The 14,205-nt window shown below is 53.4% G+C and overlaps 1 protein-coding gene across 1 annotated transcript in view; it reads right to left on the reverse strand.

Moving 5' to 3' along the window:
- The window catches only part of ZNF609 (zinc finger protein 609), a 66,311-nt gene extending 52,311 nt beyond the window's left edge, over nt 1–14,000 (reverse strand). The window contains exon 1 of the mRNA XM_085300699.1: nt 13,128–14,000. Coding sequence (XP_085156825.1) covers nt 13,128–13,874 — 747 coding nt within the window. The 5' untranslated portion in view covers nt 13,875–14,000. The remainder of the gene's footprint in view (nt 1–13,127) is intronic.
- Between the last annotated feature and the right edge of the window lie 205 nt (nt 14,001–14,205).

Raw genomic sequence — 14,205 nt, forward strand, 5'->3', positions numbered from 1 at the left:
TTGAGCAACAGCTCCTCGCGGGCTCTGCCTCATTCCTAGCTGACAGCAAGTCTCCAGCGCTCGGAGGAAGATTTCTTTGCTTGCTTCACACACACAGAGCACAAGGGCAGGAAGATGCAATCAGGTTAAACAGGCCAGAAGCCAAAACCCTCCCCACACAGACAGTCGGAGCCCTGACTCCGCCATCGGGTTTGACCTTCTGCTCATCGGCGGTGTCGAGGTGAAGTGCAGCTGTCAGTAGATTCCTCGGATTTCCTTAAATTCTTCTGCCAAGTTCTGATTAAAAACCCTCCTAAGTGGTTCTCCCTTTATTCGATTTCCCAGAGCCGAGAAGGAAAGCAGAGCCGATACCAGCGCTGCATGGCAGAGTTAATAGCCACCAACATAGTCAGCCTACGTGACTCTCCCGCACGCAGGCTCGTTAGGATCAATGGGAAATTGGAAAAGATTTTCTCCCTGTCTCCTGTATCAGGCCATCAATTCCCCCAGGAGACCGGCTTCTTAACGGCACTGCTCGTACGATCCTCCAGTCACTCTGCTAGTGCGGCTGACCAAGGTGCATGGAGCAGACCCCCCAGCCTGACTCCACATGCTCCGTTTTGCGATTGCGCCTTCAAAAACCCAAGATGTCTCTCCTGGCCCAGAGCCCTGCTGGGCCGCACTCTCGTTACCAGCACTTCTCACTACTGATACAGAATCCACGCCAAATTGGACCTCCTCCCTCGCCCAGAAAGCCCGGCCACCTCGATGGCCTGGAGGATGAAGCAGTTGGTCTCTCGCCCAGAAGAAAGAGGCTCCTGCAGGTCTGGCCGCTCTCTTTCCTGTGGCCAAAGACTGGAGACTGTAAGGCGGCCRCAAAGACATGACACTCATCTTACCCATTTTCTTCTCCCACCTGCGAAAGGCAGAAGTACTCAAGCCGAGAGCTCAAGTATGCTGTCAAGGTCAGGTACGGATGGGAGCGGTGCAACAGAAACCCTGAAACTGCCTTCGTTCCAACAGCAGGAGAAGCCGGCTGTGGATCTGCCACTGCCCTTTCCACCTCCCAACTTTGAAGGTCCCTTCAGAGGGAGACGTTCCTGCAACACTGAGCACCAAGCCTGAAAACACCGAAATCGAGAGCAAGCTGTACGCCTCCTCCCGCCAGACTTCCCTCCGGAGAGGCACGGCCCCCTCTGTGAACACAGCAAYGGGGCACACTCTGCTCTTGAGCTCCGACTAGCAGCTCCTCATTATCTATCCCAGTCAAACCAATGACCCCAGTCCTCCTCAACCAGATGACGGAGTAGAGAGAAGCCAAGGTTGAGCCCAACAGCAGAACCTGCCTGCACTGCAGAGGCATCAGCTCCAACGGCCCCTCCACAAACCGTCCAGGCGGTGATCAGAGTTCATCAGCTCAAGGCCAGGGCAGCTCTYGCCACCTCTTATATTTGAGGGTGATTTCACCTGCAACCCGGGCTTTTTTAAAGTAAGATCCAGTCCTGRAAGCTCTTAACATGTAGCTGTAGACCACAGCCCAAGAGCTGAATCATCCCATCTTCCTGCTAGCCAASGGCTTTAACTCTCCCCACCAAGCCATGGCCGCTAAGCGATGCTTTGCTCTTCACTGTAGCGCTTCTGAGAGAAGGTTGGTTTCCTTCAAAAGGACATTCAAAGCCCTCCTCTGCAAAGGCTCAGCCCCTCCAGCTCCCTTCACCCTGTACACAAAGTGGAGTATTAATAGCCAGCCTGGAAGACCATAAAACACTAAATACCTAAAGAGTTCCTGTACCTTGAAATGTTAATGCGAAGCAAGAAAAAACAAACAAAMAAAAAAGGCAGCCTTCCTGCTAGCAAACCGCTCAGGTCTGTGATGTATACAATGTTGCCTTCCTCCCCTCCAAGCCACAGAACAGCAAACAGCACTTTAGACGCTAAAATACCGTTCTACTTACAAGGCATCCTATAGATAGGCTCATCTCCCCAAAGGCAGGCCAGGAGAGACTTCGTCAGCACGCGCCAGCTCTTGTTGACGACTTCGTTACCACCTCAACGAGCTTYCTGGCACTCAGCCCACCCTTCCCTSACTGGATCCTTTTCAGGCTTCAAATGAGATCTTCTCCGGCCTCCAAAAATCTCCAGCCTGGCCCTGACCTTCTCCCTTCCCAAGCCTACCTCCCAGTTTGACTGCTGTGTCTCAGCCTTCCTGCCGATCCTCTTTCCCACCATTTTGCTCCCTTTTCGTTGGAGGGGACCTGTCTCAGCTATGTAGCAGCAGGTCTGCCAGGTCAAGGAGACCCAGCCGTGACACTGCTAGGCACGTCAGACTGGAGACTCAAGTTGCATCATGCAGGGGAGCGTTGGTAGAGATCCCGAGCTAGATCCAAACAAGCTAGCAGGGCAGTGGCAGCCAGCTAGAAATACTAGTTTGGATCTGGTACAGTCACGTTACAGCATCTCCTGGCACAAACAGCTGTGCTGTGCCCGGCTTAGGACAGCAAGAGCCTCACGGCCCTTTCATCCACACCATGCAGACTCATCCTAAGATGAGCCTTGTAACATCTACATACCTACAATGGCTTTGGCAGTACCAGCGTTTTGAGGGCCTCATGCACATGGAACAAGACCTTTTTCCCCAATGCTTCTAACAACACATYGAAAACCTCCGCTCGCTGCCCTCCACGGATGAGCCACTCAACCGGGGAAGCTGTTCACCCCGGGGACTCTCCTGGGGCCAGTGTCCAGCAGTGCAGCTCTCCCTTGTCCGGCCCAGCGGGGGCCGGGTTTGACCCCGGGACCGAGCTGTGCCTTCCCAGCTGCCGAGGCCGCCTTCTGAGGACTTTGCCCGAGGAAGTCAGCCAGCCGGCCAGCAGGCAGGCRGCTCATTCCAGAACAAGCAACATCCATCTGTTAAACAGCTGAGCGAGGCTGTTCCCAGCRCAGAAGGCAGCGTACCTGCATCTCAATGACGGGAAAGGGGTGGAGGGCGAGAGTCTGGGAACAGCTCTCATTTGCATAGCACCTGGGAAAAAAAAAATCACAACATTGCATTTACATAGCTAATTGGGGGAGCAAGCTTCCTGGAATGAAATTAGTCCTTGGCTTGGGAAAAAAATAAAAATAAAAAAAGAAACACCACCCCCACCATGGCATTTGTAGTTATAATTACGCCTTCTCCACCTGGAACACCTGCCAGCCCACGAGCTCATGGGCCAGACTGTATTTTAAGATGAATCTAGCCACTTCCAGTTTAAAACCAATCTCACTGTCAAGCACAGCATCGGCAGAGAGGAGCGCACAGCAGTACTACGCCATAAAGAGAGCTCTGCGCTTAGCTTCTCCCTGCAGAACRACTCATCCAGGCCACAGGTTGCTGGGAAGGACCCATGAACCACGTAGTCAGGTCCGGCCCTCGGAGGACTGAAGCATTTCTGAGCGGGGGAGCACAGCAGCCGGGGTGCTCCCTTTAGTGCAGAGGATGGGGAAGCAAAATTCAGGCTAAAATTGAAAATAAATAAATAAATAGATAGATAAAAGAGAGAGTGACAGAACGGGAGCAAAGCGGATTGCAGGGTGCTGGGAGCATGCCCTGGGCTGCGCGTGGTCAGCTCGGAGGACGAGGAACCAGTAACTAAGAGCTTACAACGACRGAGGCTCCTGCGGACACGAGGAGGAATCGCACGTAACCCTGCAAGCGGGGGAGACGGTTTCTGGCCCCACGCCACCCCATCGCTCTTCTTGGGTTACGCTCACCTGCGGCRCGATCCCGCGAAGCCGGACACAGTACCCGGGGCCGGCAGGGTAGAGCTGCCCGACCGGTCACAGCACCACCGCCGTGCCAGCCCTTGGCGAGCCCCGTCATCGTCTTCAGCTGAAACRGTGTCTGGCACTGCCTCCAACATCTCAGTGCCACTCCAACGGGCCTGCGCGCCTGCTCGCGGGGCCAGCGCGTAACCCGAGCTAACCCTAGAAAATCCTCGACGCGTTTATTTACATCAGATCGGTTCCCTGATCTGGTTTGTAGGCAGGAATGAGTAACAGCAACAGGAATATCTTGAGCAGATGTTGTCACCAAATACAACGTATCATCAGACTACTGATATCTTTAAATCATGTCAGAGCCCAGCGAGCTCTTCCCAGCCCTGCCCTGTTTCAGGCCGAGTGCCTCCAACCCTCTGACTTCAGCTGCTGGCTCAACAACTAGAAGACCTGGCCGGGCTTTCCCTCGAAACCAGCCAAGGAAGCACTCAGAGGACTCCGCGTCCCAAAGAGTGAGGATCCTCCGAGTAGGCGAGCACCGAGGAGACGCTCAACCGGGGCTCCCACTGGCCTCCAAAGCGAAGCATCTGCTGGCATCTCCGCAGCCAAGGGCAGGCGGAAGGAGGCCGAGCGCCTTTTGTGCTCTGCTCAGCGGTGGCTGGGAACATCTTTAGAAGGGGCTTTGAGGAACCTGGGAATACAGAGCCAGCCAAGAGACAAAACTCACACGCAGGGACAAGCGCACAAAGCAAATTCATTCGCAAAGAGATGCTCTGTGCCTCTCCCAGCCGGAAAAGAAAAACAAACCCAAACAAAAAACCCACCAAGACAAAGACAAGCTGGCTGAGGACTGGTAATTGTGCCGCCCGTGCTGCCAACGCTGGGTTTAGAGGCTTCTCTCTCGCCGGGGGACTCCGCGTACAACAGTGATCAAAGTCGGGCCGACTGATGGCCCTTCTTCAGGCCAGCCGCCTTTCTCCCTGCAGCAGGGTCGCTCCCAGGCTTTGCCCACCGCAAAGGGCGAATGCCACCTTAGGTCTCCCATTCTGCAAGGAACCCAGCACCAGCACCCCAGAGAGTCTGCTGCAACSCCTCCATTTCCCACATGCGATGTATGCTCCCTCCCATCATCTCATCCAACCATCCCACCGGATGTCCATGTTCGGGCGGTTCCTGCCCTCGCGGGCTGCCCTGGCCTTTCTGGCCACCTCTTGCCAAACCCATCTCCAAGGCTGCCTGTGCTTGGTCTACATACACGCTTACAGGTAAGACAGATTTCACAGCTTCACCACAAAGACTGAAGCAGCCTAAGAGAGAGAAGCCACAGAGCCACGTTTGCACGGCAAACATTTGGAAGCTAGTGGCACAGCTCGCCATGCTCACGGGAAAGCCAGAAAAGGTGGAAAGCCTTCAAAAGCAAGCCAGCTTTAAAAAGCAAAAGGAGGGAAAAAAAGAAAAAAAAAAGAAAAAAAAAGCAGGCATTGCTTTGCTCCACAGCCCTTTTCAGTATCCTCCACGGTTGCCAGGTGGAGGAGCAGATTTGCTCATTAGTGGCTTATTCCTGGCACACTCCCCTTGCATCAGCTCCCCGGAAGGGCTGCGAGAGCAGCTCGCCAGTTTTGAAGCCTTCAGGGTTGCACAGTGCTAGAGATGCAAGAATCTCGCTTTAAAGAAATCTCACTCAGCCAGATAAATGGTCCTGTGTAACAGGGGTCATTAGGCTAATAAGCAGCCACCACCAGCCTGGAAGCAAAGCAACAAACACAAGAGAATCTACCAAAGCCAGTTAGCCTCAAAATCTGACCCATCTCAAGCAGTTACCATCTGCTAAGAAAGTCTCCTTTGGAGGAGAAATTGGGCACATGAGTCAGCAGGATAGGTCACACGCTGGCCTTTTCATCAAAATCTCTAATCACAAAGTGTCTGGGGAGCCGCAAAGCGCACAATGGAGCGGATTTATAGCTTTTCCGAGCCAAGGAAGCAGCGCGCGAGCGGTGTAAACCCAGTCAACACGGAGCTGTTACACCTCTTTCCTCCTCCTCCTCTTCCCTGCATTGTCATTCCGCTCTCGTGCTTCGCAAACGCAAACTCTTTTCTCCGCTCTTCCAGGCCTCCGTTTTGCACCGCCGTGCCCTTGACGGGGAGCCGCAGCTCCTTGTTCCCTGGGTGCCAGCGACTTCCATCCCAGCAGAGCCGGGGCCGCGTTTCCGAYGCCAAGCCCCGACCGGCTACGAAAGCGGATCCAGCGACGCGAACGAGCGATACAGCAAAGCTAACCTGCCCCTTCGCTAGTCCTTCCCAACGTTCCCGCACCCCATCGCCCAACTGGGAAACGCAACAGGAGCCRATGCCGTTTTCCCTTGCCTGGGTTATAACGTCTTCAGAGGTGGGATCAGCTGAAACTTGCAGCCTGCTACATCTAGCAGTTAAAAAAAAGAGAGAGAGAGACATATAAATAACCTCCCAGTAGGAGCCAAAACTCAAAGACTAACCCCACAGTTTTAAGTGAACAAGTCCAATTTCCTCCTTTGTAGCTCTTGACACATGTTGGCTGCGTGCCCCCTCCTTGCCTCGTTCCCGCACCAGAAGGCTCCGCGCCGCGGGTCAGGGGGCGATAAGGAAACGAACAGCGTAATTTCCAAGGCCTCCGAACACAGCCCTGTCAGCAGCTCCGGAGGCGGCTTACTCAAGCACGGCCAGAGAAAGGAAACCACAGCGAGAGGAGCTGGGAAGAGCCAGCAGCTCTGCTGCTGCGTGCTTCCCCCACCACCGCCGCCGCCGCCTCCAGGAAAGCCTTTGGCCCTGCCTGCTCGGCTCGGCTCGCCTCGGGAAAGCTGCTCCAGCTGTCGTTCCCCAGAAAGGGCCGCGGCGTCCGGAGCAAGGAGCGGCAAGCCTTGGCCCCTGCCCACCGGGAAACAGATCTTGGACAGCTGTCGCAAGCCTGAGTTCAGCGGGGAACTGGCTTCGGGGAGTTTTCTCTGCTCCCATTTACTAAAGTTTTCCAGTGAAGCTCCATCCTAAGCCACTCGCCCTGTATGGCATGTTAGCAAGTGGAGGGAAACTTCTGAGATTTCGGATGGGAAGGTTGTTTTTTTTTTTTTTTTTTTTTTTTTTTTGCTCCAGACAGTAACAAGCACAGAAGGCGCTCTGGAAAACGCTGCTCTGCCGCAGCTGAGCAACATTGGAGTGACACAGATGCTAAGAGACCAAATCTCCGCTGGCAGCCCTCCGAAACACGCTCTGAACATCAACATCTCCCACGAGCAAGGCAGCAGGACAGCAGCTCCCATACCCACCAGGACGCACGCTTATCACAGCCGTTGAAACGGGCCCTCCCTTTGGCACCCAGGGCGCTCCGCAACYGGCACAGGCTCTCGCCAACCCAGCAGGGAGCTGCGCACCTCCACCTGCCTCGAGCCCAGCAGGCTACAGATGGGCACGCAGGCTCAGCGCTTCYGCTGCCGATCGCTCTGGTCCTCGGGGAGCTCTGCAGATTAGAGCAGAGAAGCCATTTTAACTGTTCCGTATCAAAGGAAGACGTAAACAGTTGCTGTAGATGGTGAAAGAAAGCCCTAAGAGTGGCACATGGACAACTGAGTAAGCTAGAAGAGGGCCAGGAGCAATATCAATCTGCTATGCTGCTTTTTAACATCATCAGCTAGTGAAGGAGAAGAGGACAAGCACTAAGGGACAGCAAGCAGCTAATCACAGCTAGGATACCAGGATAGAAGAGACCATGGCAGAGATGGAGCTGCTCACATCTGCCAGCGGGATGAAGCACGCCAGTGTCCTAGGATTATCGGTGGCACCTCCAGAGCCGCATGAAACACGCTGCTTCCTACGGTCACTGCCCGCAGGTCAGGCACCTAGCCCGTGGTGCTGTGCAGGCTCTACGCTGACCATGAATCTCTCCTTGAGGTGTAAAGCTAGGAGGACACACAAGATCCTGAGCAACTGTGCAGAAATAGAGCAAGTGCCCAAAAGGGGCCTACAGCCATCTCCTGTTGTGCTGGGATCTCAATAGACCTACTAAGTTCTGGGCAGGTCTTCYATCTCTCCAAGGAAAGAAGTCATACAAGGGTCCCTTTATCCCTACCCCCATCCTCAACTCCCTCCTCATCACCTAACCTAACTAYCTCCAAAAATGGCCAGATTCTGATTCCCACTAAGACATTCAGTGGGTTTGGGACATGGGATGCAGGGACACTCAGCTTTAGGGAGCTACCCTGGGCCCTGTCCAGATGGCAACTCTCMAGATTGTGGCAAAAACGCTAGAGATACTATACAGGTCTGCCCTTAAAGGTTTCRAGGAGGAAGAAAAAGGTGAGACCAAAGTTGCACTGGAAACTTTGCCATACAAGACAGCGGCACGCAGGGAGAGTGCAAGGAAACATTTTCAGGAATACTTGTGTTGGAGGCTCAGCTACTGTCATCTCTTAAAATGAATATCCTTCCAGATGGATGGAGTAAAGCATTGCAGTCATGTCAAGAAGCCAGCCCTACTGTTGCAACAGCACAAGAGCACCCGCCGCTTGGAAAGCYGCTCCAAAACGTATCCTTAGCAGAAGCCACTGTGGGAGTACCATCAGGAGAGGCAGAGGAGGGCTCTGGAGGCTGAAAGTGCCAGCAGCACAGTGTAGCTTGCCACACCACTTCCTCCACTAACATCTCTCCTCCGTCACCTCCCAGCCACAACTCGAATACCACCTTCAAACACCAACGTAGCACGCTGTCTTCCCACATGCGCCAAGGAGCCACAACTGCGCTTTCACATCAGCTTTCTGGCCTATCTGCTGCAGCATTTCCCCACCTTACAACGTCCCTTGCCACTGGCTAAGCAACCACAAGGGATCTTCACAAAGGACCTGCCGTGGTGCACGCAGACTGCAGAATTACTGTCTTTGGGAGGGGAAAACGCAGGGCAAACACGTGTTGGAGGCTTCTGCCCCAGCTCCTGAAGGGGACATGACCAAATCCACCCTCCTTATTGCCTAAAACCGCAGCATACGTGACACAAAACGGGTTTTCCAAAGAGCTGACTCTCCAGCGGCTTCTGTTTGCCTTTTCCTTGTTTGCAGCAGTGTCACATCTGGATGCCCGTTGGGGAAAAAAAAAAAAAAAAAAAAACACTCTCCTCCTGCTGAACAAGCTCTCAATCAAAACAAAGCCGGAGCAGCAGCCAAGAGCTGGGAGGCTCTTTTGTTTAATGCTTAATATCCCCTGGCCGGGGTCCGGCCCGTCCCAGCGCGCTGCTGGAGGGGACGGGCTGCGCTGCCAGCGGAGGGGGCCCTCCCCACGCAGGGATGTGCCTCCCACTTGGGTCAGAGCCGCTCCGCTGGGGCCAGCGCCAGCGTTTGCAGTCGCAAAAGGATGCTGAAAACCTGAAGAAAGGCTCTCTTGTAGACCCGAGAAGGCCTCAAGGGCTGCAAAAACCCTACAGCGAGCTATGTAAAGAGCACAAAAGAGGGAGGAGGAGCAAAAGGCGATGCAACTACAGCACAGAAGTACCTTGTCAAGAAAAAATCCTAGATACTAAAGGGCTCTTTAATCCAGCCAAGAAGGTGTAACAAAAACTCCTGGCTGGAAGCTGCCTGCTCAGCATGCAAGCATGGCACAGGCATGTTCTTCAGCACTGAAACAGGTTGCCCAGAGAGGCTGTGGAGTCTCCTTCTCTGCAGATACTCAAAACCCACCTGGATGCAATCCTGTAACATGCTCTAGGTGATCCAGCTTGAGCAGGGGGGTTGGACTACATGATCTCCAGAGGTCCCTTCCAACCTCAACCATTCTGTGATTTTTTACCATGGGGCTGGAAGAGGCAGAGGAAGAGCAGGTCTTTCCCTCTCTTCATCAGCAGAAAAACTAGCTTCACTGCCCACAGTCAGCCCATAGCTCCCCTCCACTCTCTGCTTTTTTCTCCAGGTTGTGTGTGCCAGGAGCTGTCTCCTCCAGCCTCCTCACTGCAGCTCTTCATTCCTCTTAGGTTCATCCGGCTGCTCTCGTCAGAGGGTCACATCTTGCGGGGCGAAGGAGGCAGCTCGGCACCTCGTGTCAACTGCCAGGTACCCAGGCAAGCGGCTCGTAGCCTCGCTCCATGCACGCATCACCCAGCCACCTGCCCATGCTTGGGCTGTTCCTTGAGAAATAGAAGTGGTTTCCCCTCAGCTTCACCGGGCAGACGCCAGGCTCGCAACAGCCTACTGCTAGGAGCGCCTTTCTTCTCATTTTCCCCAGCTTTGCCAGCTTGAACCAAGCTATCTGATGCTTCACAGAGTGATCAATCATCCAGGAGGCCAAGGAAACACAATCAACATTTCCTACTGGGCCCAAACCCTACACACATTCCTTTAGACTCAAACACTTAAGTTACTTTTGAAAGCAGGGCTCAGACCCCTCAGATTGTGCCCTTCATCTGTGTGGTCTCACCAGAAGARGTATAAATGAAATGGCAGAACTGACCTCAGCATTTAACTGTATAGAAATGTTTGCTCCTTTTCCCATCATAATTCATACCTTATTTCGACATTTTTTTACCTCAATAAACCAGCAGATGCCATAGACGGTTTCAGTAGCTCAATCAGTGAAAGAAATAAATCTTTTAACATTAAAATATAGGAAAGGCCACACTGGATAAGCCAGAGGTCCAGCCTGCTCATGTGCAGGCTTGGACAGTGGTCAGCATCTCATGGTGGTGAAGGAGTACAATACAGATACGCATGTTGCGATATTTCCTCCAACTTCTCCCCAGGCTCCACCCCCATTCAGGGATTTTCCAGGTTGCAGATGGTGCCCTGCATGAGCCCTCAATGGGTTCCTCCTCCACGAACCCATCCAGGTGACCTCKGAGCATCCGGAGGCTTTTAGTATCCACACCTCTTTGTGGCAGGGAAATTCACAAATTCATCATGCAAAAAGCATCTGCTCCTCTTCCTGCTTTCACTCAACTCACCTTTGTTCTCCTGCTAGAAAGGACAATGAAACAACACATCTTCTCCATGCCACTCCTTGATTTTACAGGCTTCAACCAACTGCCCCAGGCAGCCCAAGCTGAAGAGCACTGACCTACTTAGTAGCCTCTTTTACAGAGCCATCCCATAAGTGATCATCCTCACCAACCTTCTCTCTATATTTTCATGTTCTATACTAYCTTTCTGGAGATAAAAACATCATTATACCAGTTTGGAAAGGCATATAGCTGCTAGAAGGGACAAGCTTTTATGGCTGTCCATCAGGATAACTCTCTAGAAGTGAACACCGCTATGAAAGCTTGTTGAGGAAAAAAAGCTTTAGATCCTCATCAAAACAGAGGGCTTTTCTCCCTGTGTTTTTATTTACTTGTCTCTCCTCTCCCATGACCAAAATGCTGACAAACTTAGTCCTAGCTTCATGGACTGCTGCAAAGCTATTTTCCCCTAAGCAGCCTGCTCCCCAACATCTCACTGGATTCTCAGCAACTCCCAAATTTGCTGAGTGCTGCCCATCCTCACTCCACACCAATCCCTTCCTGGCTCCCAATAGCCAAGACCTCAGTGCCAAAACTGAAGATGGGGCACATACCAGAACTCCTTTGGGGGTGCCACTGGCTGCAGCTAGGCAAACACCACAGCATACATCTGGTACGCCGCAATTCCCACAGCCCTTCCTCCAAACACTGCAGTATTTGTTCACAGCAACAGAGCGAAGCTACTRCCGATGCATGTGTGGTGAACACTGAGCATCGACTTCCACGTACCAAGACAGACAGACAGGCCTGCTCTGTGCACCCTGCCCCCAAACCCACGTGAACAGTTAACACTCGGATACTTCAGATTCATGGGCCACTTCGGCACCACCGCACATGCGCACCAAGGCCTGCCGCAGACACAGCGCAGCAAGGAGAACATGGGCATTGCAGGAGCTTCTCTAGTCAAGTCTGAACAGATTCAGGCACACCGTGGGTTCCATCCACGCTTGCTAGCAGAAATCACGTCAGCCACTGCAATTACTAGAGACAACCAACCTGCCGCTCCAGCGGCCACAGCAAGAAATCGCTCCACCGCTCTGCTCCACAGTCACTCAACACGGGAACACTCAAACTGCTCCCGAGAAAGGACAGTGCTGCGTGGCGACGGGCGTAAGTGGCTAAGACAAGTGGCTGCAGGACCAGTCACGCTGCACTGGCAGAAGCAGCCAGACTTTTCACACCCCCAGGAACCTGTAAGAGAGGAAGACTTTTGTAGGCTGCTCCTGTCCGACTGTGGCACGTCCTTGCCATGAACCATCAGCAGTTTCGCGTTGCTGCTCCATGAACTTGCAGCAACACAAAAAACACCCACAGMAGCCCCACGGCCCGAGGCTGATTTTCACTATAAGTGGGACAAAGCCCACGTACCAACAGCAGACCAAGCAGCAAGGCAGTACCTCCTGTCATCCCTGCACCTCGTACTTGCTTATACACCCACACAAATCCCACATTTACTAACACATTAAGGTCTCTTTCTCTGCGAATGATGCAACCACAGAGAAATAAATTCCTCTAGGAGCTACAGGAATCATTTTGATACACAAGGCCAATGTGAAAGAGAGTGTGGTAGCCAATGGATCAAAGACCTGCTTTGCCCTGTTCTGCCAGGAGCTGGAAATGGCACAGAAACAGGACAGGACCCTGTCTACCTGCAGCCAGCACCTTGTCTTCATTGCTAGCTTGGACTCCTCCTGTACAGCAGCAGAAATCAGAGARGCACAGATTCTGCACAGCTGCAGCAGAGCTCAGGCCACCAGCCCGGGCTGCAACCCTCTGCTCAGAGGTCTTCAGCATCTCAACGTACAAGCCCCCTTCCYCCACTGCCTCTCCAGAGAGCCCTCAGCGCTACTTGGCTTCCTCCAAAGGGTGCCACGCAAAACCATTCTGTATCGTGGCCCTCAACGAGCTGGGGTTTTGCTTCAGGTGCTCTGCAGATTTGCTGCATTCCCACCAGAGGTTCCCAACACTTGAACCCCCATGACTCAACAGCCACAGGGTGAGGGACTGAAGAAATTATATCCCCTAGGTTATGATAAGATTGTACTCAGATGAACAAGGACACAGTGGAACTGGCTGACACAGGTTTCCCAAAAAGCCACACTCTGCTTACACAATGCCTTCCCACCACTGCTTCCAGACCCCAGCATGTTGCACTACCAAGTCATCCTCAGAAGAGACCCAGAAAGAACCTGCCACATAAATTACTGTTAGCACCCAAGGGTGCTGCAAACTGCCTCCCACTTCCAAAGACACACCGTCCCAGCATAACTTCCCGTTCCCTCGCCATGCACAGCAGCACAGCCCGAAGCAGGCAACTGGAGCAGCTGCCAGAGCCAAGTGGCAATGCTCTGCCTCCACCAGCCCGCAAATAAGCCATCTCTCTTACCTTCTCCGATTTGACCTTTTTCAGTTGCCGGCACTCACTTTCCCCATCCTCCAGTTCCGACTTAACTCCCAAGGGATTGAGTGCAGCTCCTGTGTCAATAGCTATACTCCCAAGCTGCTCGGCAGCAGCAGGCTCTGTCCCCTGGCCCCCATCATACTGTCCCACCCTCACAGCCAGGGCAAGGGGCTGCAGTACGTTGGGCTCCTTCTCTGATGGAGCCCCCGCACCCTCACTCCTCTCCTTCTTGTTTTTGGATGAACCGCCTTCCTTCTCCTTCTTGGAGCCGGCCACGCTGCGAGATGCCTTGGCCGATTTCTCCGAGCCCTTCGGGGTGATGGCAGGCACCAAGCCACCAGAGTTCGCGCTGTCCCCAGAGCGTCCTTGAGCCTCCTTCTTGCCACCAGCTCCCTCACTGGGAGTAAACAAGGAGGTCCCTGGGGTTGGCTTGCCACTGTCTTTGCTACTCTTGCTCCTTTTCGATTTGGACTTGCCCTCTTTGCCCTGTGGGCCTGGCACTGGGCTCACAAATTTGATGTTATCAGGCAGGGTAGCTACCGCATTGGGTGCTGGGAGCCCCACCTCTTTGGAGCCCGACATTTCCAATTTCTGCTGATCCTTCTCCAAATCAGCGTCCAGGTCAATGATGAGATTCCCTACTCCAATGTCCCATTCATCCCCACTGTCGTACGTCTCAACTGGGTTCGCATCAATTCCTTTCCCTCCGGAAGCTCCGCTGCTCAAGGACATCTTAGAGTTAACGGCCCCCTCACAGTTCAAGGCTCTTCCTTGCCTCCACACCCTTCGGGTCCACAGCAGTAGCTGCACCTATGTCCTCAGGCTTCCAGCAGTCGGAATCTGCCCAGGTGACGGCATCGCTGCTGCAAGGCAGAACAGAGAGAAGATGTTACACGTGAATCATTCCAGACACATCTGAAAACTTTTCTAGATAGGCAAACGTGCTTCAATCCTTGCTGTGGCTCTGCCCTTGCTAGTACACACACGTGCAAGCAGAAGCGGTCCACATTCATGTACCATCAATGGACCTGGGTTCAGTTGTCCCTGCCTGGCAGATATGTGC

The sequence above is a fragment of the Rhea americana genome, unplaced genomic scaffold (genome assembly GCF_003343005.1).
Source record: "Rhea americana isolate MKP2758 unplaced genomic scaffold, rheAme1 scaffold_168, whole genome shotgun sequence".
Taxonomy (NCBI): domain Eukaryota; kingdom Metazoa; phylum Chordata; class Aves; order Rheiformes; family Rheidae; genus Rhea; species Rhea americana.